The sequence below is a fragment of the Passer montanus genome, unplaced genomic scaffold, assembly GCF_014805655.1.
Source record: "Passer montanus isolate IOZ18808 unplaced genomic scaffold, ASM1480565v1 scaffold193, whole genome shotgun sequence".
NCBI lineage: Eukaryota > Metazoa > Chordata > Aves > Passeriformes > Passeridae > Passer > Passer montanus.
The window spans coordinates 3,250-29,895 of record NW_024366514.1 but is presented as its reverse complement, the minus strand read 5'-3'; the positions used below and the strand labels follow the sequence as shown (position 1 = coordinate 29,895).

Genomic DNA, 26,646 nt, shown 5'->3' with positions numbered 1-26,646 from the left:
CCAAACCAACTCCTTGCCACATGACATTGTGACTCTAAGGCTGAAGGCACATAAATTCAGATATCTATCACCACAAAACTTCACCCAAAGTCATCCCTGCAGTGTCCAGAGAGTATCTCTTCCTTGTTTCTTCCAGTCTGAATGGACACACCAGCACACCAGGATTCCACCTGCTTCCACCCAAACTGATCTACCCATGGACATCTACAGCCTCTGAGTCTCCCAGTCACACAAGCCAGTACCTTTATCCTAAAATAAAATAACGAACGCAATTTACATTTATTGTCAAGAAGAGAAGGAACATAAAAGAAACTGTTTCATTGTAACCAGAACTGGAAACAGGTATTTCTCAACTGAATAAAAAGGACAAAATTTTAAGTAACAAAACAGTTCACGAACTGCAGTGCATCATGCTTACTTTCACTGGAATAATAACTATTTAACAGCACAAAAATATCTTTCTAACCAGTTTTTGTAACTGTATATGTAAGCTTGTTTATTTTTTTATAATGGGAAACTACATATACAAGCAGACCTACTAAAGCCATCAAGTTATTATTCTTTACTTCGCTTGATTTTTTTAAGCATATGGCCAAAGAGAGAATTATGATAATGCACTGTTTTAATAACTGAGATAATCAAAAAATTAGAAAGTGATCCAAAAAGCAGTCAACAACACAGTACTTTAAAACAATTCTCTAAATATCCATCAAAATTTTTCACTGACCTACACACTCTACAACCTCTCCACAGCTCATGGGATTCCTTCTGCTTTTCTCTATAATCCTGAGGTCTACATATCCAGCTTCTATGTAGTACAAGCTTTAAGGATTACAGGACAGGCTCACTCCTGAAAAGACACACTTTGATTTCATGCTTGGGAAAAACCTCAGATGCATCAAAACAATTCTATGCATCCTTCCAAATAAAAAAAAAGAAGAGAGGCAAAGAAAAAGTTTCAATGGCAGCCTAGTTTCTCATGCAGGCACCAAGCCATCTCTACAGTGTCTAAATTCAAGGAATGCTTAATCACCTTTAGAGGAAATGGAATGAAAGCCCTCCCTCTGCAAAAAAAGGGAAGTGGACACGTTTTGTAATCAACACACAGTGGCAATCTCAGCTCCTAACAAAGCAATGCAAAGACCTCAGCCTGCCACGATCTCCAGCTGCCATCTGAGCTAAACATAAAAAAATAATGGTATTAAACATCTCCATGATGAACTGGTTATATATATCCACACACATATTACCACCAACCACAAGAGGGCCAATGCCATACAGATCTTGTCACTTAAAGCACTTAATTCTTAGCTCCATCCATAACTTAGGCACACCTTGAGCAAACTTGCTACGTTTTCTCACTTCTGGTGATTTTCAAAACAGATCTTTTATGCAAACAAAAAAACTTCTGGATTTGAGAGCAAGAGATACAAGGAGAGGCTAAGCTGGGTGGGAAACTGACTTTGTTTCCAGAAGAGCAAACACCATCCCCCTGCAGCGTTTCACACACCTTGCATTTCAAATGTCACTCTATGAATTAAAATAAATTGATGAGAAAACCACACAAAGCAAGAGTCCCTTTCAAGGCAAATGCTTCCTCAGTAAACAAAGAAAAAGGTTTCTCCTCACCAAAGCATCCCATGGCTCTCTAGGAAGCTCTGTAGGGAGAAGGCTCCCTTCCTCTGCCCCATGGCTCTATCTATAATCATGAATTATATATAGTTTATCTCCACTAATCTTTGAGCAGAAGCACTGAAGTAAAAAAAAAGTTAGAAAAAATGTAAGAAAAAAAGAAAAATTAAGAAAACATGCTAGGAAATGCTAGTTTTTTTCTAAATCAGACTATGAAAGAACTTAATACCATACTTTAAAGAGTCTTAAGGAAGAATTTTAAAGACCTCAATGAAAGAATAAGAAACATATGTAGGACAGTTACTTGAACTTGAAAGACCAGACAAAATAGACAAAATGAAATGTCATGTTCTTAGTAATTAAAGTAAATAAATGTACAGAGAGGCCAAAGGGGAAAGCACAGGTCATAGTACCCAGCTCATCTTCATCAGTTACTATAAACCAGTGTTTTCCCTTCCAGGTTTAAGTAGGAAGATCTTTCAGCACAGAGATGTACCAGCAAAGCCTTCAGCCACTCAGCTGTCCCAACAATTTATTCCACGGGACTCTGACATCTAAGGTTGTTTTTATTTTAATGAAGTATCTACAGATCTTTAAAAACTGCTATTTTTTTTTTTCTTACATTCAGGTATGAGGAACTCCAGTTTGTGACAGAACTTCATTCAGACAACTGGTCTTGGCAGAGATACATTGGTGCTTAGGCTCAATTCCTTAAAAAAACCCAAAACCTACTTCACATTTCTATTTTACACAGGATTTTTTCCTCAACTGAGGAGTGAAACAGTAAGGAAAAAATTAATTACAAAGCCCTCAACTGTCTATTTAAAGCATTTCTTTAACTTACATAATCACAGGGATCATAGTTTTAGTTTACTGTATGTTTTAGAAACACAAGCAAAAATGCAAACAGGAGCACCTGAGGATATTTTACAATCCTCAAGGTCAACACCTGTAACAGAAGTTAGAGTCCAAGTTTTCACTGTGGTATCAATTTTTTTTAAGCACCCTGTGAAACAAATCATTGCTGCTCCAAAACCACATTACATTTTAGTTCTTTGCTCCTGCTTTAAAGCACAGGCTCAAGAAACCCTTGAGAAGAAGGCCCCCAAAGAAACACAGTGACCAGGTGTCCCCAGGCACAGTGCTGTACCCAGGGGCTGGGAGAGCCTGAGAAGCTTTTAAAACCCTTCAACTCCAGTATTCACCCACAATACTGTCAGCTACTGAAGCAGTTTATCAAAGTCTCACATAAAAGGTGACATCCAACTTCCAGAGCTAAAATTCTGCCTTCTCTTCAAACCAGCACACTATTGAACAGAAACTTTATTTTTTATAATCACACATTCAGAAATTAACCCCATCCAACACACAACCACTGACATCAACTGACCTGTGGAACTACATGGACCTGGGGAGCAAAGCAGGTGCACAGGGGGCCCTGGACACTCAGCATCTCTGCTGGCACCCCCAGGACTAATGAGGCCACACATTTTCACAGCAGCATCACCCAACTGCTCAAAGGACACCCATCCAAATGCACGGCAGGAAAACCAACACCTCACAGCAATAAAGCTCACATTATCTACTGCAGTCACCACCCAGTAACAAAACTTAAAAATACCAAAACCAAAGTTTTTGCTGGTGACAACTGTAACCAATTTGTTTACAAAGGTTTCCAATTATCACAGTGTATCAACCAAGTGCTCCATTCACAGAACAGCAAATTAATTTTTGTTTATTAAAGAGTTTCATAAGAACAAAAGCAACCAGCAGAGTCATAAGAAAAAAAATTCACACGTACTTTCCAGGAACTTGCCCAAGTCAGCTCCTGAAGCAAGAAAATAAAATGTGCAGCAAGAAGTTAGAGGAATATAATCAGAATTCAGAAGTCCTTTCCCCGCCCACCCAAGCAAACAGATATTCAAGAATTACAGTAAAAGCAGCACACCACGAACGTTGAACTGAATGTTACTGAGGAAAACGTGGATTTTTATTCCAGAAGCACTACTTGGGAACACCTCCTTTTGGCCTACACCTTGTCCCAATTCAAAGTGCAATCACAGAGAACCGAAAGAGCCATAAGCGGTCTGTTGACACTGAAACTACTTGTCTCGGATCAATACCAAACGTACACAATTCTGATCGATGCCTTCTTCAGCCTGCCAAGGCTTCTCCAGTCCCACACTGCCGGTCACCGCTGCTCCCAGCACCCAGCTGCCTGCGCGGGGGAAGGCTCGGAGCTGCCTCCTTCCTCGGCCAGCGTAACCCGACAGGGCCGGGCGTGCTCGAAGCGGGGCTCACCGCGGCGCTCCCGCTGGGCTGGGAGGGGACGAGCGAGTTCACAAGGGTCAGTGCAGGGGAGACGGCCCCGGAGGGCGGTGAGGAGCGGCGGGCGCCCCGCCGCCGCCTGACAAGCACCAAGGACCCGCATGGACAGCTCAAGGCCCGCTCGCCCCAGCTCCAACGAGCCCTGCAGAGGCCCATGGCGAGCGCAGGGGGGCCCTCCAGGCGCACCCCCCCACCCCCCTGGGCGGCCTCGCCTCCCGGTTAGGCCGCGGGGCGCCTCGGTGCTGCGGCAGCCGAGGCGGACGGGAGCCGCCGGCAGGGCCGGTGGTCGGACGGGGGCAGCGGCGGGGCCGGGCGGCGGCGGCACGGCGTTACCTGCGCTCCCGGGCGGAGAGTCCCTCACAGCCGCGGCGGCTCCTCAACCCAACAACACAAGATGGCGGGTGCGCCGCCACGCAGCGTCACGTGAGGGCCAGGCCACGCCCCCAGGCCCCGCCGCGGGACCCGGATGAAGCAGCGGCGCTGCCCGCCCACCCCCCGCGTGACGTCATCTCGGAGAGGGGCGGGCCTCCAGCGCCCCCTGCCGGACGCGCGAGCCCGCCGCAGCGCCGCCCCCCCCTTCCCCTCACAGCCCTGAGGGGAGAGGGAGGGAGATGGCAGGACAGGGGATCCCCGCGCCTCCCGCCCTGCCCGAACCCCCGGTAATCAAATCACTGCGCCAGTTCCACCTTGAGTCCTGTGTCCAGTTTTGGGACTCTCAATTCGAGAAGGACGTTAAGGGGCCGGAGCATGCCCAGAGAAGGGAACGGAGCTGGGTAAGGGTCGCCAGTCTGACGAGGAGCAGCTGAAGGAGCTCGGGGCGGGGCTCAGCCCGAAGAAAAGGAGGCTCAGGGGGCTCCTTCCTGCTCTCCACAACTCCCTATGACAGCAGGATACAGCCGGGGGTTGGGCTCTGCTCCCAAGGAACAGGAACATGGCCTTGAGCTGCAGCAGGTGAAGTTTAGGTTGGATGCTAGGAAGAAATTTGTCACAGAAGGGGTGATTAGACATTGGAAGGGGCTGTCAAGGGGGGTCGTGGAGTCGCTGTTTTGGGAGGTATTCAAGGAACGCCTGGATGTGGTACTCAGTGCCCGGGTCTGGTTGAGAAGGTTGGGATGAGTCACAGGCTGGACTTGATCTCAGAGGTCTTTTTCAGCCTGAATGATTCTGGGATTCTGCCACCCTGTCGCCACTGTCTCACACACAGGCAGCCTCAGCAGTGCAGTGTGGCTCCCAGCCTTATCTGTTTCTTCTGTGTGGTTCCATGAGGAAATTCAGCTTTATCAGTAGCCACAAGAATCTCTGTGAGAAGCCACTGTGTGTGGCCACTCACAGAGCCAGGGCCCCATGAGCTGGACCTGCTTTTGCCCGGGCACTGGAGCAGCCCTGAGGACTCTTTGCCGTGGGAGTCACGCTGGGAGGCAGCGGCAGCTGCTGTTGCTGCTGGCAGAGATAGGGCATTAGATGATACATATTTTGACTCTTCTGATGGAAAAATCAGGAGCTCAAGGCAAACTTCTTTCAGCTAAAAATACCAGTTTATTTTTAGTCCCCAAACCCATATTAGTACATGAGGCAGAATAGCCCCATGTGGTTCCTTCAGCGTAAAAAACTATTCTTGGCAGTTACGCACTGCTGAAGGTATAACCGTTTTCAGCTGAAACAGTTTCACTCTAATCATGATCTCAGCCACAACCCATGTAGCTTTCTCCATCCTCTTCTAGGTGGATAAATACTTGTCATTGTGTACTGAATGACAGCCAAAAATGATGCAACAGTGAATACTAGTGATTCTTATGAGCTAATGGGTTGAAAGCCTGTAATTCTTGGGGCTTATTTTTAGCTGAGAGCTACATAGGACTACCTCACCCAAAAAAACTAGAATGGAATTTCTCCATTAGAAGGCTGGTATGGAAAAGCAAAGCTCCCTAGAAAAGGGCTGGCCTCTGATAAGCTGCATTCAATCCCCCTGGTTGTTGTCACACAGCTTGAGCCAATACTAATAATGATAAAGGGAGGGAGAGAGTGCTGCATTTCAAGCTGTCAGTGAGAACTTCCAATTTAATTGCAGAAGCAGCTGTGCCTTGTTATTCTATTTATCAAATGTGAGTTTGAGCACTCAAAAATATTTTCACATGCTCTAAAACAACCTTTATCTGAGATGGAAGATGTTTAGCACTTGTGGCAATTTTTTTTATCCCAGTTAGCACAAACATTATATTACTGAGACCAAAAAAAAAAAAAAAATTCAGATTCAAGAAGCATCTGAAACATTCCTCATCTGCAGAACTTGGCATTTCTGTAAAATACCTCAAGGAAACTCAGATGACAATCTTTTGGTAATAGCAGATGCATCTTAAATCTTCCACAACTCATTCAAGCAGAACAGAGAGAATCTCATGAAAATTCAAGACTGTACCCGTGCGGTAAAATTCCTGCATGGCTCAATGACAATGTCAGCTGATATTGTGTAGGTGTGAAATCACCCCAGCAGCCAGTCTGGGTACCAAGGGCATGATGTACTTCAGAGCCCTGGATTACTGTGCCAATTCATTCACACTATTAAAAACCCGAGTGCAGGGAAGTGGCATTCCCAACATACTATAAACTTTCCTTACTAACCCCTTGTTTTCTCCCATTCTGGCTTGGAGGCAAGAGCCTGCCTCCCCCAGTACACTGGTAGAGCTATGAAAACATAGCCCAGCTTTGAAATGATAAATAATGATCACAGAGCAGCCCAGAAGGATGTGTCACAGTCATGTTTCCCCTTGCCACTGCTGCATTTTGTTACTTGGAAAAGTGGCTCCCCTGTTTGTTGAAATAACCAGGGATTTTGTCTGGGAAGAGTCAATATGTTCTCAGCAGCCTCTGTTTTCCATGTCCTCATTTGTCACATCCCTAAAAAATAATGAAAACAGCAGCAAAGCAGGCACACATCCAACTGCAGTTTTTAAAGTCAGTCACTTCAATGCATCTATCACCTCAGGTGGCTTGTGCTGAAAGACAGAATATCACAAACAAGCTGCTACTTCTGCAACACTCAATTACTTTTAGATGTCTTGGGTTTATTTGGACACTCCCATAAGGTTAATATGCTATTTTGTCACTTTAATCCTTACAGATAAACCCCGACCCTTGAGCCAGGAAGAGCTTGATCACACCATTTCTCTCTCTCCACTGTGACCACACTGAGCTCTTTAGGTGAGACTTCCTGCTGCCATGGGCTGTCCCCTGCAGCCAACAGCACTGACTGTGACAGGAGCATCCTTGAGAAATCCACTGCAATCTGAGCCTCCAGACAGGCTGAACCCACCCTCGGTGCTGGCTGAAGTGCTAGTGACTCCTCTATTGCACTTTGCCTACTCTGGGGGAAGTAACATTTTAGTTAAACAAAACCCCTTCAGGGATCAAGGACTACTGAAGTTTCCATTCCAGATGAATGACTTGAGGCAAGTATTTGTCCCTTCTGAGCAAGGCCACTAAGCCCAACAGGTTTTTCATCAAGCTCCTCTGCTTGCCATCACCAACTTAAGAGTCACTTGTGGCACGTCAGAAATACCAGAGAGGTTTAATGTACCAGCAGGCATCACTAAAGAGAGCTGGGATTGCCAGGACCTTTGAGAGGCACCTGTGGTGACATCAGGCATAAAAGGACAGAGCATCAAGGATTATAATAGATACATTACAGGTAAATATGATTAAGTGTTTTCACATGGTTTTAGGTGGGAGATACAGCTAGACAACTTCTCTTTAGTTCTTCTGCATAACCTAATGACATGGTTATCTAATCCAGTAATTCTCAGTAAGACAGAACAATTTAGAAAGCAATTAATTGCCCAATGTCCATTTTTGTAAAGCTAATTTCAAAACACACATTGCAGCAATTTCTAAATAAATGCATATCCAAAAGCAGTTATTGTTCACTGCACTGAATACAGGTCCCAGCTAACAGCACCTGTTTGAATTGAACAAAACCATAGGCAATACTCATTTCCTTACTGAAACTTGTCAGCTGGAGCTGACTCAATTCTGTTAAAACAAAACCACTGGAAAGCCTTTCTCCACCCTCTTCTCCTGCAGCCCTGGGCTCCTTACCCAGCTGCATGTGCAAAGTAGCACAACTCAGCATTGCTTGCTATGCTGTAAAGAAATTTAAAAATAAACCAAAAACCAACAACAACCAAAAATCAAGAGCTGCAGTGTCACAATTTTCCTGGGGAAGCAGAGACTAAGGAACCTTCTTCCTGATTTTACCTGACCTCTGAGACCTGAGGACTCTCAAACACAGTGAATGGATTGGCACAGAGCAGAGCTGCATGGGATAAAATATTTATGGCTTCCATTTCATCACTGGACCTGAAACAAGGCATGGTTAAACCTCTTCCTGAACCCCCTCCTCAGTGTGCTCAGCAAAGCTTAGCAGATCAGCAACAGTAGAAACAAACTGCTTGGAGACATTTTGAGCTATCCATGTATTTTTCTTTTTTCTCCCTTAATAAAGGCAGAAGCAGGGAATGCAAAGGGAATTCCAGCTAAAGCAACCTGCCCAGCTCCCAGCTGGGGCACTACAGGGGCTGAGACAGAGGCTATTTTAAGATAAGGAAAGGCTGACAACCTTCAGATGTCAACATTTAGCAGTAGGCAGTATTTCAAGTATTTACATAGCCCTGTCCCTTTCTGAGGGAATGCAAACATTAGGGCTTTTTACACCAGAACTGCTCTGCAGAAGAGGAAGTGTTATCAAGAAGGGGTTGAACACTTCCCCCACTCATCCAAGTCAGGATTCTGAGCTCTGGGGATTACTATTATAATTTGTGAAAAATGCTATATTCAAAGACCTGAAATAAGCCACAGACAAGACTGGAGATAACAATGCTTTATTTTTACATTTCAGCAACAGGAGAAATAATTGAAGATGAAATTATCTGCTTTGTTGTAAAGTATAAAAACATTTAATTATAAATATTTAGCTACAAAAGCGTGATTTATAAAATATAATCTGTGAAGATATATACACAGTTTAATCGTTTAGCAATTCTTTCACCTGACATTAAAGAGTAGAGGTTTTTCTATTTATTATTCCATGCTCACAGTTTAGTGCTCACAGTTTAAGAAGCAAGACAGACAAGTGAAAAGATGACTGGTGAGTTTTGTTCTGGGGAAAAAAAAAATAACATTTTGCCATGAATTTGGGCAAGAGCAGAGGCAGAATTTCAGCAAATGCATGTCTTGAGAGAGGTCTCTGAAGGGCATCTCGACATTTGTGGCCAAGTTCCCCATGTTTCCAAGAAAAAATGGCTAATGGTATAATGCAAGACCTCAAAATTCAGTTCAGTTAAATGTGCTCACCTCCCTGCTCTGCAAGCAGGGGGTGCTCAGTATGCTGTGCTGGTGTCCTCTGTGTGCCTCTAATGAAATCAAACAATGTCACCTTCATGATTCAGGCTATGAGTAAACTTCCAAATAGAAAAACCCCAGTGTGCCATCCAATTGCACTGTCCAGCTGACAATACCCCCTAAAAACAGATACAGCTGCCTAAGCCTGGAAAATAACAGTGAAGCTGTACACTACACTAAATGTGATGGAATGTGAAAGAAGATAAATGGTCAGGCAACTCAGTTTTCTATTTCTCTTAAAAGAGAGCCAGCTTCTTCCCTTTGAAGTCTTAGGGAATCTCACCTCTGATTGAAGGGTTTGTTACTATGGCACTTCAGAGAAGAGAAACTGGAAGACTCTTCAACATGCTGGGTGGCAGAAAATGCTACAGGAAATGATAGTGAATTTGATCCATGTCCCTAGTAATCATCTTTCTCTCTTCACAGTGTTTGCATGGTGCCTGTGGCACGGGGCTTCGAGGAATAAGAAAAGGGTGACGACACCCAACAGCAGTACAAACATACAGAAGTCAAACTGTACTTTGTACACCCTGATTTACACAAGACCTCACTACTTGCCTGTAAGCAAGGAATGAATTAATACAGGATTAAGAGAAAAAGGATCTATAGGAAAGAATGAAGTAGGCAAACATGACGCTTGTCAGTGCTCACCCAGGATTTTCTACCTGCTGTTTCTGCTTTAGGGTCACGTGCTCGTAACAGTTCAGAGCAAACAGCCTGGACACAGCCCCTACTATTCACATCATTATAAATGCATAGTACCTGCAAGAGTTGTGCCCTTAGGAGCTCAGGAGGATCTTCCTGGAAGGAAGGCTAGCAAAGCTATGATGAGTTTTAGGCAGGATCCGAGCAGTTCTGTCCAGGCAGGGCCCTGATCTGGGAAACGTACCAAGTCGTGTGCAATTTCAGAGTGCATATTGGCTGGTTGGTTACTGGGTAAATGCAGACTTTAACTCCCTGAAAGCCGCTCGCCGGTGCTTCCTCTCCTCCTCTTCCCGCTTTCGCTCATCCTGCTCAGCTTTTATCTCTGCTTCAAACTTACTGGCTGAGGAGAGGGCTTGAGCCTTTAGGAGACAGAGAGAAAAACAAGTGTCAAGCCTTGCATCAGAGGGAGAGCCAAAGCCTGAGCTACTCCCTGATGAGCAACACAGAACTGCTTGCTCCACCTCCCAGTGCTTGCTGGGATCCTCTGCCAGGACAGCTCAAGTATAATTACACTGCAGTGCTTGGCTATTTACACACAATACCTGTTACTTTCCTTTACTTTAACATCAACAAAAGAAAGGTCATTTACCAATAAGTCACTAACAAGTGACCAAAACAAGGCCATCAGTACTGGGTCACATACATTATTTCTATTACCAGGCAGCAGGGTTGTAAGTATGCAGTGGGAGAAACTACTGCAGAGAGCACTCTGAATCACAGCCAAATCTGAGAACATCATACTACACCATGGATAATCTGCAGATCAAAGAGACATTGTTTACTTGCTGGCTATTTTTCCAGCTTTCATCTCAGTACATCTGCTGTGCAATAGCTGTGTTAGGCTCTTGGGAAAAAACTTCTTATATAAACAAGCAGGATTATTTTCTCTCCAAAAGAGCTTTCAGAAAGGGTGCTTTGTCAGCTTCGGATAGTGTACAGCTCTTTCTGCCAACCCCAGGACCCTGCAGAATTATTTTGATTCCAAAGGTTACAGAGAAAGAGATATCTGAAATCCTACACCCCAAAACACTCCGTTCACCACTGAACTCAGAGTGTTCTGGTCGAGGGAGGTTTTGCAAAATGGGAAAACTCTGTCCCTGTTGCATTAGTTTTTCAGGACACTTGTCTTTAAAAGAGGTCAGCCACCTAGTTTCAGCCACAGGGACACAGGTCAGCCAGTCAGTTCTAGCAGGGTAAGACCCAGAACACAGGCTGTGAATTACATTGCTCTGGTGTGTTGACTGCACCACAGAAAGGCTCTAGCTAGAGTCCAACAAAATTTGAAAGGAAACTCAGCTACAACTGAGTAGCTGAGCTTTAGCTACAGCTGAGTTTTTTCATATTCATCTGTGCCATATCATACCTTAGCTTCAAAGAAGTTCTTGGCTCCTTTGACTCCCTCAATGGATACATCTATCTCCGAGAGCTTCGCAAGAGTCAACAGGCCGCTGTCCTCCTCGAGTTCCCCAGCTGCAGCTTTATGGAAAATCAGCAGGAACTGGCAAGACAGAGAGGAAACATTCAGCTTCTTCACTGAGGCTCAAACAACTTAAAATACGAACAGCACAATCACTTGGAGAGGGATGGAATTCACATTCAGATCAAAGGAAACCAGGTCTATATAAACCAAGTGACAAGGAGCTTGTGCTGCAGTACAGAGTCCTGTTACAGACTAAATGCAGTAGGAATCTCAGAGGAAAAGGTTTCCCAGGAATCAGAGCCCTGGTAATGCACACTTCCTACCAAGCCTGGGCTGCTATGAGGCCAGAGAAAGGAGACCACCTCTGCACCTGCCTAGTACAACCACTGGGCAAGCTCAGATATAGCTCTTTATGTCCCCAAAAGCCCTCACAAGCCCTCCACCAGCTTCCCCAGTGCTCTAGGGACGCAGGTCATGTCTCATGACACTGAAAGCAGGGGAAACACAGCTCTGGTTTACCTCAGGCTGAATGCCTCCCTGAACCAAGGCATTAGTGCAGTCCTTTTAGAGAGAACAGCAGCCCAGGTGCATGCCCCTGTGACATGGTGGCTTGAACAAGTGTCCACAGAGCAAGTTATGTGAAACTTCTGTCCTGCACTGGACCACATCCATCTAACAAATCCAAAGTCACTAGTACAGAGTGTGTATTGGGAAGTGAATTGCAAAGGGAAACAAAAAAAGAGTTCTCATTCCACAAAAACATACTTTTTTGTTTTAACAGAAGGAACAAAACCTGCCTGCTTAAAAATAAAGACCTCTGCACCACCATCCACCTGCCGAAGACGTGGAAGCTCTAGGTGTACTTGCAGAGGTCCTGCTATTCTTGGCGACCCCAGGAGGTGTCTCAGTGCTTGGAACAGTGCAGAGAGAGCAGACACAAGGACAAACCACTCAGGTACCAAAGGAGCACAAAGCACCAAAGCTGTGCCAATGCAGCACTTCACGCCAGGCCAGAGCTGCACATACCAGGTAGGGTTGCCCTGAAATCTCTTTGCACAGGAACATCAAATATCTCTAGTGCTGTGCTCCTCAGACCGCCAGGCTGGGGAGTCTGATGTTTCCTACAGAGAGCCCAAGCTGTCCCAGAGGAGGGCAGCAGAGTCCCAGCATTCACACTGAGACAACCCTGCCTCAAGTTGCTCGCAGAAGCTGGTGGGAATGCAAGAGTTTGGGTAGGCGTCCCATGAGGAAGGGTGTGGAGATGACAGCAGCCTCTGGAACAGGCGGCTCACCAGGCTCTGCTCCATGCAACAGCCTCTTAACCTGTGAGTGCCCAGCACAGGGCAAGCAGAAAGCAGGCTGGCCTTGGCAAGGGAACTTTTCCTTCTCCAAACACATTGTGGTTGGTTGACCTGGCTGGATGCCAGGCTACCCAAGCCACTCTGTCACTCCCCTTCTCATCTGGATAGTGGTGAAAAAATAGAACTCGTGCACTTTTGTTATAAGGCCCTGGAGAGATTATTCACCAAAATACTGTCATAGGCAAAAAAGGCTCAACTTGGGGATATTAATTGAGTTTATTACTACCAAAATTAGAGCAGGATAATGAGAAGTACAATAAATCTTAAAGACATCTTCCCCTCACCTCTCCCTTCTTACCAGCTCTACCTCCTGTCTCCAGCGGCACAGGGAGAGAGGGAATGGGGATCATGTTCAGTTCTTCACAGGTTGTTCCTGTTACTGTGCAGGGAGAAGAGTCCTTCCCCTGCTCCAGCATGGGCTCCTCTATCCACAGGTCTGCAGGCCTCAGGCAGGAGCCTGCTCCAGCATGGGCTTTCCATGGGTTCACATCTTCCTTTCAGGCAACTACCTGCTCTGCTATGGGTATCCTCCATGGGCTGTAGGTGGATTTCTTCATCCCTATGGACCTCCATGGGCTGCAGGAGGACAGCCTGCTTCACCATGGTCTGCAGGGAAACCTCAGCTCCAGCACCTGGATCACCTCCTGTCCCTCCCTCTCCACTGACCCAGGTGTCTGTAAAGCTGTTCCTCTCACATATTCTCACTTTTCTCTTCTCTGGCCATAATTACCTCTGCACAAGAACTTTTTAACCTTCTTATATATGTTATCACAGAGGCATTAATATAATTCCTGACTATAATTCCACCTTACTCAGTGGCAGGTCTGTCCTGGAGCTGGCTGGCTTTGGCTTACCAGACACAGGGGAACATGCTAACAGCTTCTCACAGAAACCACTCCTTGTAGACCCCCTGCTATGAAAACCTGGCCATGCACACCCAATACACACACATAAGAAACAAACCAAATACATGGTTCACTGGTTTCCATGTAAAACCATTTCAGAAAGAAACCATTTCCAACCATTTTGGAAAGAAACCAAATCCTCCCCAAGACATCCTCTCCCTCTGCTCAGATCCCCTGGGCTCTGGCTAGTTCCCCTTTGCCACCACCAGGCACTGTGACACAGAGGGCCGGCAGCTAGGCTGGAATTAGTCATGCTTCCTCCTGCTCCACCCTGAAAGTCCCACTTCCTGGCATTGGAAAAGAGCAGCACAGTCCTGAGGTCTGATACAGCTGTCACCTGGGGAGGGACTGGGTCATGAGTACAAGTGAGCATGAATCACCCTGAAACTAAGGGATGGCGCAGCAATTGTCTAGGAGAATATAGGCTGCTGTGGCCACAAAGGGCAGGCTGAGTTAAAGGAAACTTGGGACTAAAACACTGCTTAGGGTGGACAGAGCACAATGTCAGTCCCAAGGATCCAGTGAGGTGCACTATGGGACATCATGCTGGTTCCCACAGGAGCTCAGCAGCAATCACTCCAGCACAGAGCCTACAGCCCACCTTACCTTGAGGTATTGGTTCTTACTAACTAGAGAACACCAGCATTCAGCTTCCACTGCCAGCCTGTGTAACACCCTTGCTGGGCCCAGAACACACCATGTGCAGCTAAGTCTCAAGGAATTGTCAATAGAGAAGCAAAAGTGAATAATGTAGGTAGGTACCTTTCAAAGTTCTGCTCTCAAAGAGGACAACATGACCCACACTATCCAACCCACTAACCTGGTAAATTTTATCTGCTCTCACATCCTTGTATGCCACAGAGCCAGGCTGGGCACCATGCAAGGAAAGGTGTGGGATGGACAGGAAGCAGTAGTCTTGCAACAACAGCTGGCCAGAAAAGCAGCACTATGTAAGGATGTGGTTTGCACCAACCCTGGTAGCAAACACATCATGTGAGTCAACATTTCAGCTGATGAGGGTGTAGGGGGCAGTGGGAGGATTTCTGTGGGTTCTAGGTAGCACCTCCAATTACACATTACTACCACAGCAATTAACTCCAGTTTCCTGTGGTAATGATGGAATTAGAGGTGTGGGGTTTTTTTTCCCCCACTATACCTAATATTTTTAAGCCTAAATTTCATTGCTTGAGTCACAGCAGGAGTCTTGTACAGTTAATTGTTAATGTATTGGTGGATGTTCAAAGGTCAATGGTAGAAGGCAGCTTTCCTAACAGGGTCTGTGGTTCATCAGCTGTCTGTTGGCCAGGCAACAGCTTATCTGGGATGGGAGGACACTACTCAAAGCAGTAGAAAAAGGTGATCTATTACAAGTGAAAGAGGTCCCTACCAGCTCTCTGCCCTGGCCCAATAAGAGTATATGTTCACACAGGTATGCCAGGACTTGGTGTGCTCTGGATAGGCAGACAGGAGCCCTCCAGTACTACAAATTCACCCTACTGAGTTCAGACACTCATTTAAACAGGTTTCTCCTGGTATAATGTGAATGACCCGAGTCAGCTTCGTCACCCTTCACATGCTTGCTTGCCACCACCAATGAGAAGCAGAATGGGACAGGTCTATGGTTGAGGTCTCCTGACCCAGCAGGAAACCTGCTTCCCTGTCAGCCTGAACACAGCAGCAGGGCAGGGCACACCTGCAGCAAGGCAAGAAGCATCCTGCTCCTCTCTACCACAGAAAGCTTTGTGTGTCTGCCAGAGCTGCTGTGTAATTTGTCCCCAGAGCTCTGCCAGCAATGCTCCCTCATTTCAACCCACGGTCCCCTCAAGCTTGAGCATGACCATTGTTTTCCCTTCTGGCAAGACACTTCAACAGCAGCAGCTGCTGTGTGCCACATGCCAGGGGCTGGCAGCACAGGACCCCTGCAGGAGGCTGTGCTCCAAACAGGTGGCAGCAGAGGAGGAGCTGCTCTGCTACTCGTGCCATGCCACTGATGCTAGGACATCATAGCATCTTTCAGGGCCTTGAGGATAAAGGCATTTCTCTTCCATGGGAGAGAGCCCCTGCAGTAAGGCCAGAGGCTGCCCCCAGCTCTTCACCTGGAATGAATGGTGGCCCAGAAAGCACACAGAGGGCTCCTCAGCCTATGCAGTGATTTGGCAATCAGAGACCTGGGGCCATGGGCATGGTGCTCTTCCTGCTCCACTGGATTCTTTGCTACTTCCAGTTCACCTCTGACCGGGCAGCAGGGAACCCAGGGACAGGTTCTCAGTTCCCAGATTTGCATATCCTTCCCCCTCTCTCACAACCCAAGTCTTTGGCCTGTCTTTTTCTGCTGCCCTCTTGCAGTGAAATAAATGCAGCAAAGCCCTTGGGGCACAAAAGCAGAGGAAGATGGTGTGATATGACAGCACAGAGAGATGGTGCAGCAGCTCTATAAGTGACCATCACCCCTCATGCCCCAACCAGCCCAGCCAGTCACAGGCCTTGGCTACTCATTCTCCCTCCCAGCACTGACAGTGCTCTCAAACTTCCACAATGGAGAGCTTGACCTTCTGAGCCCTGCCCTGGAAGAGGCATGGTGAGAGCATCATGCTGCAGAAACTGGTGAGCCCAGCTGCTTGGGGCCCATTGCAGGCATCCCACAGGACAGAAGGAAGCAGCACAGCTCTCAAAACCACTACAGGACATACGCAGTGCTGCTCCTCCTATTGCCACCTAAGAGGCTGTGGGTTAATTCAGAAAGCCACAGTGTGACATTTGCTTGTGACTAAGCCAGCTACCAAAGTCTGAGAGGAGGAGCTTTTGGTACCTGGGTTCCCCCTTCCTCCTGAGATAATTTGGGTACCCCTGAGTACATGCAGGTCACTGCTCAAATTTCCTCTCTTCCTGTGCCTGGCAGAGGATCCTGGCCTGTCCTCCCAGCTGTCACAATACAGTGGTAACAGACAAACCTGCTTGAGCTGTGTCCCTGCTGAACCAGCATGCAGTACCAAACCGCTGCATCCACACATTTATTCCTTGCTGCAGAGGAGTGACCACCCCTCATAAAGCTTGCCATGGCTGGTCACTGCAGGATGCAGAGAGGGTCCCAACACCAACTGGAAGAGAAAGCCTTTTGTGCCCCATGAGCTGCTCCAAGCAGAGCTCCTGCACTGCACCTGAAATGAGGCCTCAACTGCTGTACCACAGGAGCCAAGCAATGAGACCTGGAAACTCAAGGGACAGAACTTCCTCCAGCTACAACAGGGAGCTCAGTGAGCACTCCCAGCAGCTGCAACAGGGCCCAAATGTGCTTCCAAAGCAAGCAGGGAGGTCGGAGAGCTTTGTCAGGTACCGTGACTGCCACATGGAGATGGAGATTAGCAGCGCTCCACACCTTTGAAGCTCACTGCCTTCTCCACTGAACCCCACCACTGTAAAGACACAGAGGGGAGAGGGCTACCTACAGCCCACAGAATATGGGGCCCAGCTGCCTCTTCCTTCAACCCTGCAGCCACATCCCTGTCTGTTACTTCAGCCAGCCTCACCTCACGGAAGCTGAGCTTCCCATCAAAGTCTTCATCCACCTCCTTGATCATGTTCTTCAGCCCCAGGTGGGTCTGTGGGGCTCCCAGCTTTTCCATCATGAGCTTCAGCTCCATCAGGTCGATATATCCATCCCGTCCCGAGTCATACCTGCAGGGTGCAAAGGGGAAAGGGTTAACCATCATCATCCCCATACTCATCTCCCTAGAAGAGGAACCATGCACATGGATAAAGTCACTGTGTGGTTCAAAGCTTAGGGGAGAGCGGAAGCTGCGTGACATGGCCAGTGCTGAGATATATTAAGCTCAGAGAAGTAGCTGTCAGCTTTCAGAGCTGTCTCACCAAAGAGAGAAGTACTCAGGGGAGCTCAGACCAAACAACCCGCACAGAAGGAGCACAGAGGAACTCAGCTTATCTCAGTGGGGTTTCCATTTCACCCACTTGCCTGTCCAGCACAAAGCAACTTGCACGCAGCTTACACCATGCATCAATGTGGTGAGACAAAGGCATGCAGAGTCAGCTGCTGCAAGGTTTCCTGCTAGCTTCAAGAAGAAACAGGGAGCAGAGACCAAGGAGAACCTCTTGGCAGAAAACAATCTTTCTCTGTAAGCAAAACTCTCCCCCTCTAGCTGTTAAGATCTTTTCTCTACAAAATGCTTTTGTACTACAACAAGCACCACTACAACAGCTGCACTTCAGGGCAGCTGTTTATTCTGTGTCCCTGGGCAGAGCAGAAAGACAGTCCCAGGGAGCACAGCAATCCTAGCCAGGGCTGTGTGCCAGGGTTGCACCACAGGGCCAGGCTGGCAGAGGAAACCAGTGCCCACCTCTAGGAGCAAGACTGCAGTGGGACCATGCTCCCTATGCAGCACAAAGGGCTGCAAGGACTCTCCAGAGGAGAACACCCGTGTAAGGGGAGGAGTGCTTTAGGGATGGGGAGGCAGTGAGTGATCTGCTGTGCACAGCCTGGGACTGTGCACCAACTCCTCCCAACATCTGCTGTGGGTGTGGGTAAAGCATCCGGCCCATCGAGCAACCAGCGCTTCACACCCACCAGGGCTATCACCAGCTTTCAAAGTCCAAAAGCTGCAGGGATGGGCGCTCTGTTATCAGCCACTCAACAGCCCTCTTTCATCCTGGTCTTGCCATCAAGGTTCAGCACAGAGCTAGGGCTTCACAGGAGAAGACAGGGCAGTGTCTCCCAAGCTGGGCTCAGCCTCGGCATACAGCCTGCCACTGCCCCCCCAGCCACCATCTCAACCCTGACAGAGTTAAATCCTTTCAACCATTCAGAAAGAAACCTTAGGCACAGTGCTGATGCTTTCCAGTGGGCAGGAGCCAGTCAAATCCTCCCACCCATCATCTTTTATTGAATGTTAGTGCTCTTCCAAAGAAATGAGGCCTGCAGCCATCCCAGACAAAGATCTGCACATTGGTGGTTACCCTGGAAGAAAGCCCTTTCCAGCTGAAAAACCTCACAGCCACAGAGGAAGCTGTGGCAAAGGAAGGCACGAACAAAGCCACCAGCCCCAAACTGCGTACAGGCACGAGCAGCACAAGGCAGAGCTGCAGCCAAGATCTCTGCCCCTGCTTTCAGGAGCACAGGCACAGCATGCTTTTCCCCCAAACTAGGGTGGCCTCCATGACTTTCCAGAGTCCCACCAGCACCACAACTATTTCTGATACTCCTTGTGGCTCTTAGTGGTTCAAGGGTCCCAGGACTAAGAGACTCCCAATGACAGGGACATAATTGACAGACTAGGCTGGCATAGACCCCCTGTTACCAATCTGCCTCTAATCTATACCCAGCAAACCCATGAGCCCAGCAGGCCTTCTGAAAAACTAGGAAAGAAATCTCCATCAGAGCAAAAACCAGGTCACAGACCTGGGATGTCACAGGGAAGAAGTACAGCAGGTTCTACACAGCAAGGAAGGTGTCAGTTAATTAAAGCACATTCACAGCATTACCCAACCCAGCACTGAGATGCACTTCCAAAACATCACAGAAGCACTGCAAGTGCAATATTTAATTGTCAATTGGCTTTGCTTTCAAGTTTGGGAGAAAGGGTGCAGAGCTGTCACTGTTGGAAATGCAGTGCCTTTGATTAGACACAGCAGCAAAATGTGCAATGGCAGAAAGGCACCTGGGGCTGCGGTTTTTTGGGGGACCCAGCAAGCTCATGCTGCTCTTTGGCTGGATGCAGAAGCAAAGTAATACCAAGGTCCCCTCCAAGGGCTGTTCATCTGGGATTGGAACACTGCCCAGCCCCACACGGAAGCTCTGTGTAAGAAATGAAGGCAGAAGTAGGGCACAAGCCCAGCCCGTGCCTGCTGTGGTCATCTCACCCTCCAGTTATGGACACTACCTGCAGGCAAGCACTGGCCCAGGGGCCCCGTACGCTGTCCTGAAAGGGTTAAGCGTGGGGCACAGCTTCAGGGCTCATCCCTGCAGAGAGGCAGGACAAAGCCAGGATTGTGAGAAATGGGGTCTTGCCAACAGCGGGCCTGGCTGAGCAGCACTCTGTACCAGCCACACAATGGGTGTTGAGCATGAGTACAGCTGGTGCTGAGAAGCACCCAGAAATCAGGTTACCAGTCCCCTGCACTCAGGCACAGCCAGACAGAGGGGCACTGAAACCCAACGGCAGCACCCTGCAAACTGCTACATTCCCTCCCTGCCCCCCTCGCCTTGTAAAACAGCCAAACTATTTTAGGACCTGGGTACAGCCACTCAGCTGCTGCACAGCCAGACTATTTAGGGAGAGGCATATTTACACGGCACGAGAAACAGCACTATTCATTTCCCACCACCCACCCCCAACAGACCACAGGCATTCAGCACTGTGGGGCACAATGCAGACTGCACCTTGCTGGTCAGCTGATGCTCCCAGCACACCTCAGTCCTACCAGACCCCTCAGTCTGCCTTTTGAGAGATCATACAACTCCCCTGCCTGCCTTTTGGGAGCCCCTTTTCAGGGCGCTGGGCTCAGACAGCCCCGGATGCCTCTCACACACAGCTGCCTGCATCCTGGTGATGCACAGCCATTACCTTCACAGGCAGAGCTGGAAGAGGGCACCAGGGCAAGTTAAACACAGCCCAGCATCCAGGGGAGCCATCCCAGCCTGAACTCCAGGAGTGGCACGGCAAGAGCACGCAGCACTCAGGTGCCTGGTGAGCCCTGCCATCACTCACTGTCCTGCTGTGACACCAGAGCTTTGCTTCCTTCAGACTCAAAGCTCCCTGGGCCATGAGCCAAGCCTCACCTAAGTGACGTGCAGGCATTACAGACAGAGGGGAATTGTGTCAACAAGCACAGACATCTCATGTCACAGGAAGGCCACTTCAGCAGCAGGTCGGTGCCATGGCCACAGCAGATCCCACCTGTAACAGCTGGGATGCCGCAGGCAGATGCGGGCACCGTGGCTGCTGTGATGAAACTTTGCCACACTGCTGCCACAGCAGTGTTCCTGGCAGCAAACGAGACACAGCAGTGGCTGCCAAAATCTGCTGCAACAAGGATGCACCCAGATTCCCATGCTGGCTGGCTTCCACCCAGACTGCAGAGCGTGCCTGGCTGCTGAAGCACTGGGAGAGGAAAGCAGGAGGCAAAATCGGAGGAAGGAGGGAATACTTGCTGAACAGACTTGCTTAAGAGCACAAAGTCTGTTACACACAATTACTGCCCAAGTACAAACATTGCACTGGTGTTCCACAGATGCTGGGGGTTTACATCGCAGAAGAAAAAAGGATCAGGAAGGGAGGAAAAAGGAGATGCCAAGGACTGCATCACCTGTAGTGACTCTGCAGTCACCAAAAAAAGAACAATTAAATGACACATTACAGATGCTGAAGGATCAAAGAGCCGTTTCTAAACATTCACATTTCTTGAGAAAAGCTGGAATGAGAACCTGCCCTCCCTGTACATGCTTGCTGCACCTTACCTTGCTTCACGTATTATGGGCACCTGTACTTTGATCTGCAGTTCCTGTATGCTGCAATAGCCTAATTGAGGCTTTGAAGCAAAGCAGTTGGAATAATGGTGCTAAAGTAATAATCTCCTCTTAAATATTTAAAATCCTAAGTAGCACTTTATTCCCTCTGAGCATTGTGTTTCACCTTACATGGAGAAGGTGGTGCTAATCTCTGCTCCCTGACATCCAGTGATAGGATAAATGAGAATGGTTCATAACTGCCCCAGAGGAGGATCAGATTAGACCTGAGGAAGCCTTTCTTTCAGCCTGAGAGGGTTGTCAGACCTGGAACAGCCTTCCTAGAAAGGTGGTCAGTGCCCTAAGCTTGTCAGTGTTTAAGAGACATTTAGACAATGCCCTTAATAATAGGGCTTAACTTTTGGTCAAGCCTGAAGCAATCAGGCAATTGAACAAATGTGATCATTGGTGCTCCATTCCAAATGGAACAGTCTACTCCATTGCCAAGAGCTTTGGAAACAACTCCTCCATACCAGGGTGGGGACAGGAGCAGGCTCCTCAGCCACATGCAGCATCATCCTCCCCAGCCCAGGCAGAGGGAGCTCTCCTGCTCTTGGAGGGACATGAGGACAAGATGACAGTCTGCTCCACTAAGACATTCTCCAAGATGTTGGGCAAGACCTACAGGCCCAAACTGAGCCCCCATGGGAATAACCTCCACTGGAAGTCCACAGACAGCCAGTCACATACAGCACACAGCAGCTCTGGAGAGGGCAGGTCTGCTGCAGCATGTCACACAAGGCTGGGGCACCTGGCAAAGTGGCTCCTAAGTAGCTCCAGGAGGGCAAGGGGACATCACAGCCTCTCCCACCAGCCAGATGCAAGGCACTTATGCAATGTGTGGGCAACACATGAATTTCCCTAGATATAAAAAGCAATACAAGACTGGAATTTCTCCACTCCCTCGCGCCCCACAGATGAAGCAGCTGTCTGTTTTCCTCCCCCTTACATTTCTCATAAAGGTCATGAGAGCCTCACTGCCTGGCTTTCACATTCCCCTCTGCCATTTTCCTGGACAAAGATGGCACCAAGGGGAGCTGTGAGACTCCAGAGACCCTGAGAGTTCACTTAGCTCAGGAAAGAGAGGTTATCATGGTTATCACAGTCCTCACATATTGTCAGAATAGGCAGCTAATTAGGTCACATTATAATTAGCCTGAGCTGCAGACTTCCTGGTTTCGGCCAAAAAAATACTCACCCTGAGAGCTGCCTGCACCCAGCACTCCAGCAGATACCTGCACCCCATCTCCAGTGGAATGGGGCCAAAAAGGAGAGATGCTGACAAGAGGAGGAAAAGTGAGCCTAAGTGTGGCAGCCAGAGCAAAGAGCATTATTTCTGCTCTGGAAGGACGCTCCTGGCATAGCCAGCAGCACACAGCACTGGATGAAGCACTATATTTTGCAAAGTCCCACTTTCAGATGAGTTCTTTGCTTCCATCCTGTCAGTCACGGCCACCATCCATACCATGGGATGCCCTGACAGGCATCCAGGGTAGCTGCTATCACCAGGACATCTTTTCAGCTGGAGCACTATGAGCCAGCCCACATCATGCACAGGACCACAGGTTCAAATTTAGTCTGAACTACAGATTTAGAAGTCCCACTAAACTGATAATAAACATTTTTGGATGGGAAGTTTCATAGTGGAAACCTGGCATCCTGTGGCCATGACAAGATACTAAAGGAAAAAATAAGCCTTTGAGAGAGGGATGTAAGAAAGACCCCGAATTGTGGTGGCCAGGGCAAATAAGCCATACAGAGAATTAAAGTGTTAATCACATTAACTCAAGCTCTGACTGACAGGAATTAAGGGGAATATTTCCTCTCCTTATGGAGCACGTGATGTCAGCCAATAGTTGAGACAGGTCACTGGCAGCAGATGGACCAGAGGCCAGATCCTCTGCCACTGCAAGCCTCAGGTGCCTGGAACAGTGAACACCAGGACACAGCATTCTGTCTGCCTGTCCAGGAAACAACAGGGAAGCATGCAGCCCACCTTCTACCCCTTTGGCATCAGCAGTTCTCACAGGGTATGCAATGCTTTCCAGCTACATTGACCAGCTGATTAGCATTCAACCGCAAAGCCTAGCTTTTCCTGCTTACAAGGCTAGTGTTTAATGAGCTCATTGTTGAAAAATTAGGCTGCAATTCAGCTCTTCCACTTTTTATTTCCCAAAACCACCGCCATTTCTTTCCTCTTCCCTATTGAGGCAGTGCCATTGCCCAGTCCAGGCTCTCACACACAGCTTTCAGGCCCTGCCTGCTTTGTTTGTCCTCCAGTCCTCACAGCACCGCGTCTCAGCATTCCATAGAGTGGGATCCTCTTTAAGCACAGTGAAAGGGGACACGGGAGAGAGTGGAGCAGCAGTCCCGCCTGGACCACCTCACTTCCTGCGCCGGCTGCCAACACAACACTGCCTGTGCAACAAAGAACTCCAAACTCCAGTAAGCTCACAAAAGCCCATCGCTGGTCTCCTGTGGCAACAGCCTGGCTGGGACAGGCAACAGCCCGCAGTGCTGGGAGCTGACAGCATTCAACCAGCTCGTGATCGCCTCACAACAATCCAGGGTGCCCCAGGCGACTTTCAGCTAGGAGAACAACGATCTAACAAGTTACAAATCTCACTTCAGTGACCTCCATGAGGTGAAGTGCATCTTCACACCTTGCTCCGTAGTCCTCCCATGTCCTGCCTGGAGCAGCTCCCTCTCGGTCTGGCAGCCTGCTGTGGGGCTAGGTGGACACTGGTCCCCAGGAGCCCACGGGTGCTGGAGGGAAAGCTGAGTGCAGACAAAGGCATCCACACACAGCCTAACTGCAGGAGCCAGGACAGGGTCTGGAGGACAGAAAAGGGCAGGATCATGGTCCCAGGGAGGACCAAGCCTTTCTGCTTACAGAAGGAGCTCTCTCTGTTGCTAGCAGCAGCTTGACTTTAACACAAACCTTCCTGCTGGAAGGGGAATCCCATCCCAACCCCCACGGAGGGGGTAGCAAGAGGAAGCTGTGCTCAACCTTTGCTTGGGTGCAGGGGAAGGAGCACCAAGCCCGGTAGACAGGACTTTGCGTGGAGCTAGGACACTGCCCGGCAGAGCCAGCAGCACTGCGAGGGGTGCTAAGGGTCGCAGATGTTTCGGGCAGATATCCAGCGGCTCTGCCGGGCCCCGGGACACAGATCCACCTGGTATCCCAGGGTGTGGGGCAGAAGACTGCCTGTGCTCTCCCCCCATCCTACCCAGAGCGTCCCGCAAAGCCACAGCTCCACGGTACCACCAGAAACAGCCGCTGCCCCAATCGCAGGCAGAGCAGAGGCAATGAGTTAAACGCAGGGCTGAGTCCCAGGCAAACTCTACGAGCGCCCCCGGCAAAGCACAGGGACAATCTGGGGATCAGATGGCGCTGCGAACGCGCCGCGGCTTCCTCCAGCCCGACCGCAAAACCGCGGAGAAATGCGAGCGTGCCGCCGAGAGCGGGCAGCCCTTCTCCAGATGTGCCCCCGGGGGCCGGCGCCGGGAGGGGCTGCGGGGGAAGGCAGAGCCCCAGCCCCGCAGCCCACGGGCCGGGCAGCGAGCCCCCCGCCCCTCTCCCGCCCCACTCACAGGCGGAACATGCGCTCCATGTCCTTGATCTGCCGGCGGCTGAACTCCTTGAACTCGGTGTAGGGGTTGAAGACGGCGGCCCGCCGGGGCTGCGCCGCGCCCTCGTTTATGTCCTGCCGCCGGCACAGCTTAGCGCTCAGCTCTGCGCCCGCACTGGCCGTCAAGCAGCTCCGCTCTTCCACCTCCTCGGCCGCCACCGCGCCCTTGACCGCCTCTGCCTCGCCCTCCGCCGCTGCCCCGCTCTCCTCCAGCTGCAGCCGCCGCTGCAGCTTCTGCGCCAGCTCCTGCGAGGCCATGGCCCGGCGCTCCCGCCGGCGAGCCGCACTGCTGCCCACCTCAGCCCCGCTCTGGTCCAGCCGAGACCGCCCCCCCCGGTGCGCAACTTTATTCCCTCACTTGGAGGGAGCGGGGCGGGACGGGGCGGGACGGGGCGGAGGGAGGCCGGGACGGGGCGGGCACTTAAGGAGGCGCGGGGGGAAGAGGGGGAGGAAGCGGGCTGCGGGCAAAGAGGGGCGCCGTGGGGATTGTTGCCACTGCATGTGGAGGTACCCCGCGCATGTGGTGCGCCAGTATCCCCCAGGCTGACCTCTGACATGTATGCTCTCCCACACAGCAGCCACCCCCCCCCCATACAGATAACCCACACAGGCTGTCTCCCCACATCCTCATGCAGGGAACCCCTCACTCCATGGTCACTCTCCGACACATCCCTTAACCGATAGGATCCTCCCTAGGTCCCCCTTGCTCCCGCAGCAGGGCGCTGCACTGGCGCTGGGGTGCACAGACCACGTACACCCCACGATGCTGCCTGCTCCGCTCCGTTCCGTGGGGCGAGACGTGCCCCGAACCCGGCCGGGAGCCTCGGTGCTCGGGGAGAGCAGCGGGACCCCGTCGGCTCACCAGGCGCTGCAGGGACGACCGAGATCAGGCTTGCCCCGCACCAGGGCAGAGGGACCCCTTAAGCCCCTCTGTGCGCCTCCTCTCTCTTACCTCCTTAGTCTAAAATTAGCCCAGGACAAAGCTCGGCTCAGGCCTGGATTCCCTCTCCTTCCCCAGAGAGCACGGGCAGCAGGCGGCTTCTTCCCACCACGCAGCCCCCCTTCCCAGGACAGTGCCCACTGCCACCCCTGCTGTCCCCCCCGGCTCTTGCAGGGGTGTCCCTCCCAGGACTGTCAGTCCCTCGCCTGGCTGATGTGAGCCTGATGGCGTACCCGAGATGGTATTAGGGCTGGCGTGGGGCGGTTTAGGGTGGCGCCTGATGGGATTTACCCACCGGGGAGGAGGGGGAGAGAAAAGAACCGGCTCGGACACGCCGCCTGCTTATGGCTCCCGCGTGCCCGAGCCTGTGCGTCAGAGGGAACCGGTTCCAGTGTCTGTTATGTGGCTGTTTGACACCTCCGGGCAGGTAGTGAGCACTTCTCTGATGTGGTGACCTGCAGTTGACCCTCTTGGATAAGCTAATTCCCACCAAACCTACTCAGAAAATGACTGATGAGGCCATTTGCAGCCACCCTGCCCCTACATACTGCCTGGGCAGCTCAAGGCTGCCCCAGCGAGGGTCGGGAGGGTCAGGACGGCTGCACGTTCACCACAGCATGTGACACAGGAAGGCCGCTGCAGGTATATTACACCAAGACTGCCTGAAAACTGCCGTGTGGAAAGGGTGGCATGTGCTATGCCCACACCGCATTGCCCTCACGCGTCTGTGATGGAGAGACAGCAGAGAGGAATGGGGAGGAGAGCGGGGAATTCTGCCTGGGTCATTGGCCACCCTGAAGAACAACGTGCCCA

At 49.9% G+C, this 26,646-nt stretch overlaps 2 protein-coding genes across 14 annotated transcripts in view; both read right to left on the bottom strand.

Annotated features, from left to right (window-relative positions):
* GIGYF2 (GRB10 interacting GYF protein 2) overlaps positions 1 to 4,397 on the bottom strand; it is a 73,029-nt gene extending 68,632 nt beyond the window's left edge. For 4 of the 13 annotated variants that reach the window (XM_039706466.1, XM_039706472.1, XM_039706475.1 and 1 more), the window contains exon 1: positions 3,765 to 4,271. The gene's annotated coding sequence lies outside the window, so the exon portion shown is untranslated. Of the gene's footprint in view, positions 1 to 3,433; positions 4,273 to 4,293 lie in introns of those variants that run through there. The other 9 variants (XM_039706476.1, XM_039706479.1, XM_039706477.1 and 6 more) reach the window with 7 other exon arrangements.
* A 4,421-nt stretch (positions 4,398 to 8,818) lies between these two features.
* On the bottom strand, positions 8,819 to 25,247 carry EFHD1 (EF-hand domain family member D1). The gene is made up of 4 exons (XM_039706501.1): positions 24,856 to 25,247; positions 17,273 to 17,420; positions 11,423 to 11,557; positions 8,819 to 10,418 (listed from the first exon to the last, which is right to left on the bottom strand). The coding sequence occupies exons 1-4, from the start codon at positions 25,149 to 25,151 to the stop codon at positions 10,284 to 10,286; spliced, it is 714 nt and encodes a 237-aa protein (XP_039562435.1). The 5' UTR covers positions 25,152 to 25,247; the 3' UTR covers positions 8,819 to 10,283.
* Positions 25,248 to 26,646: the final 1,399 nt, after the last annotated feature.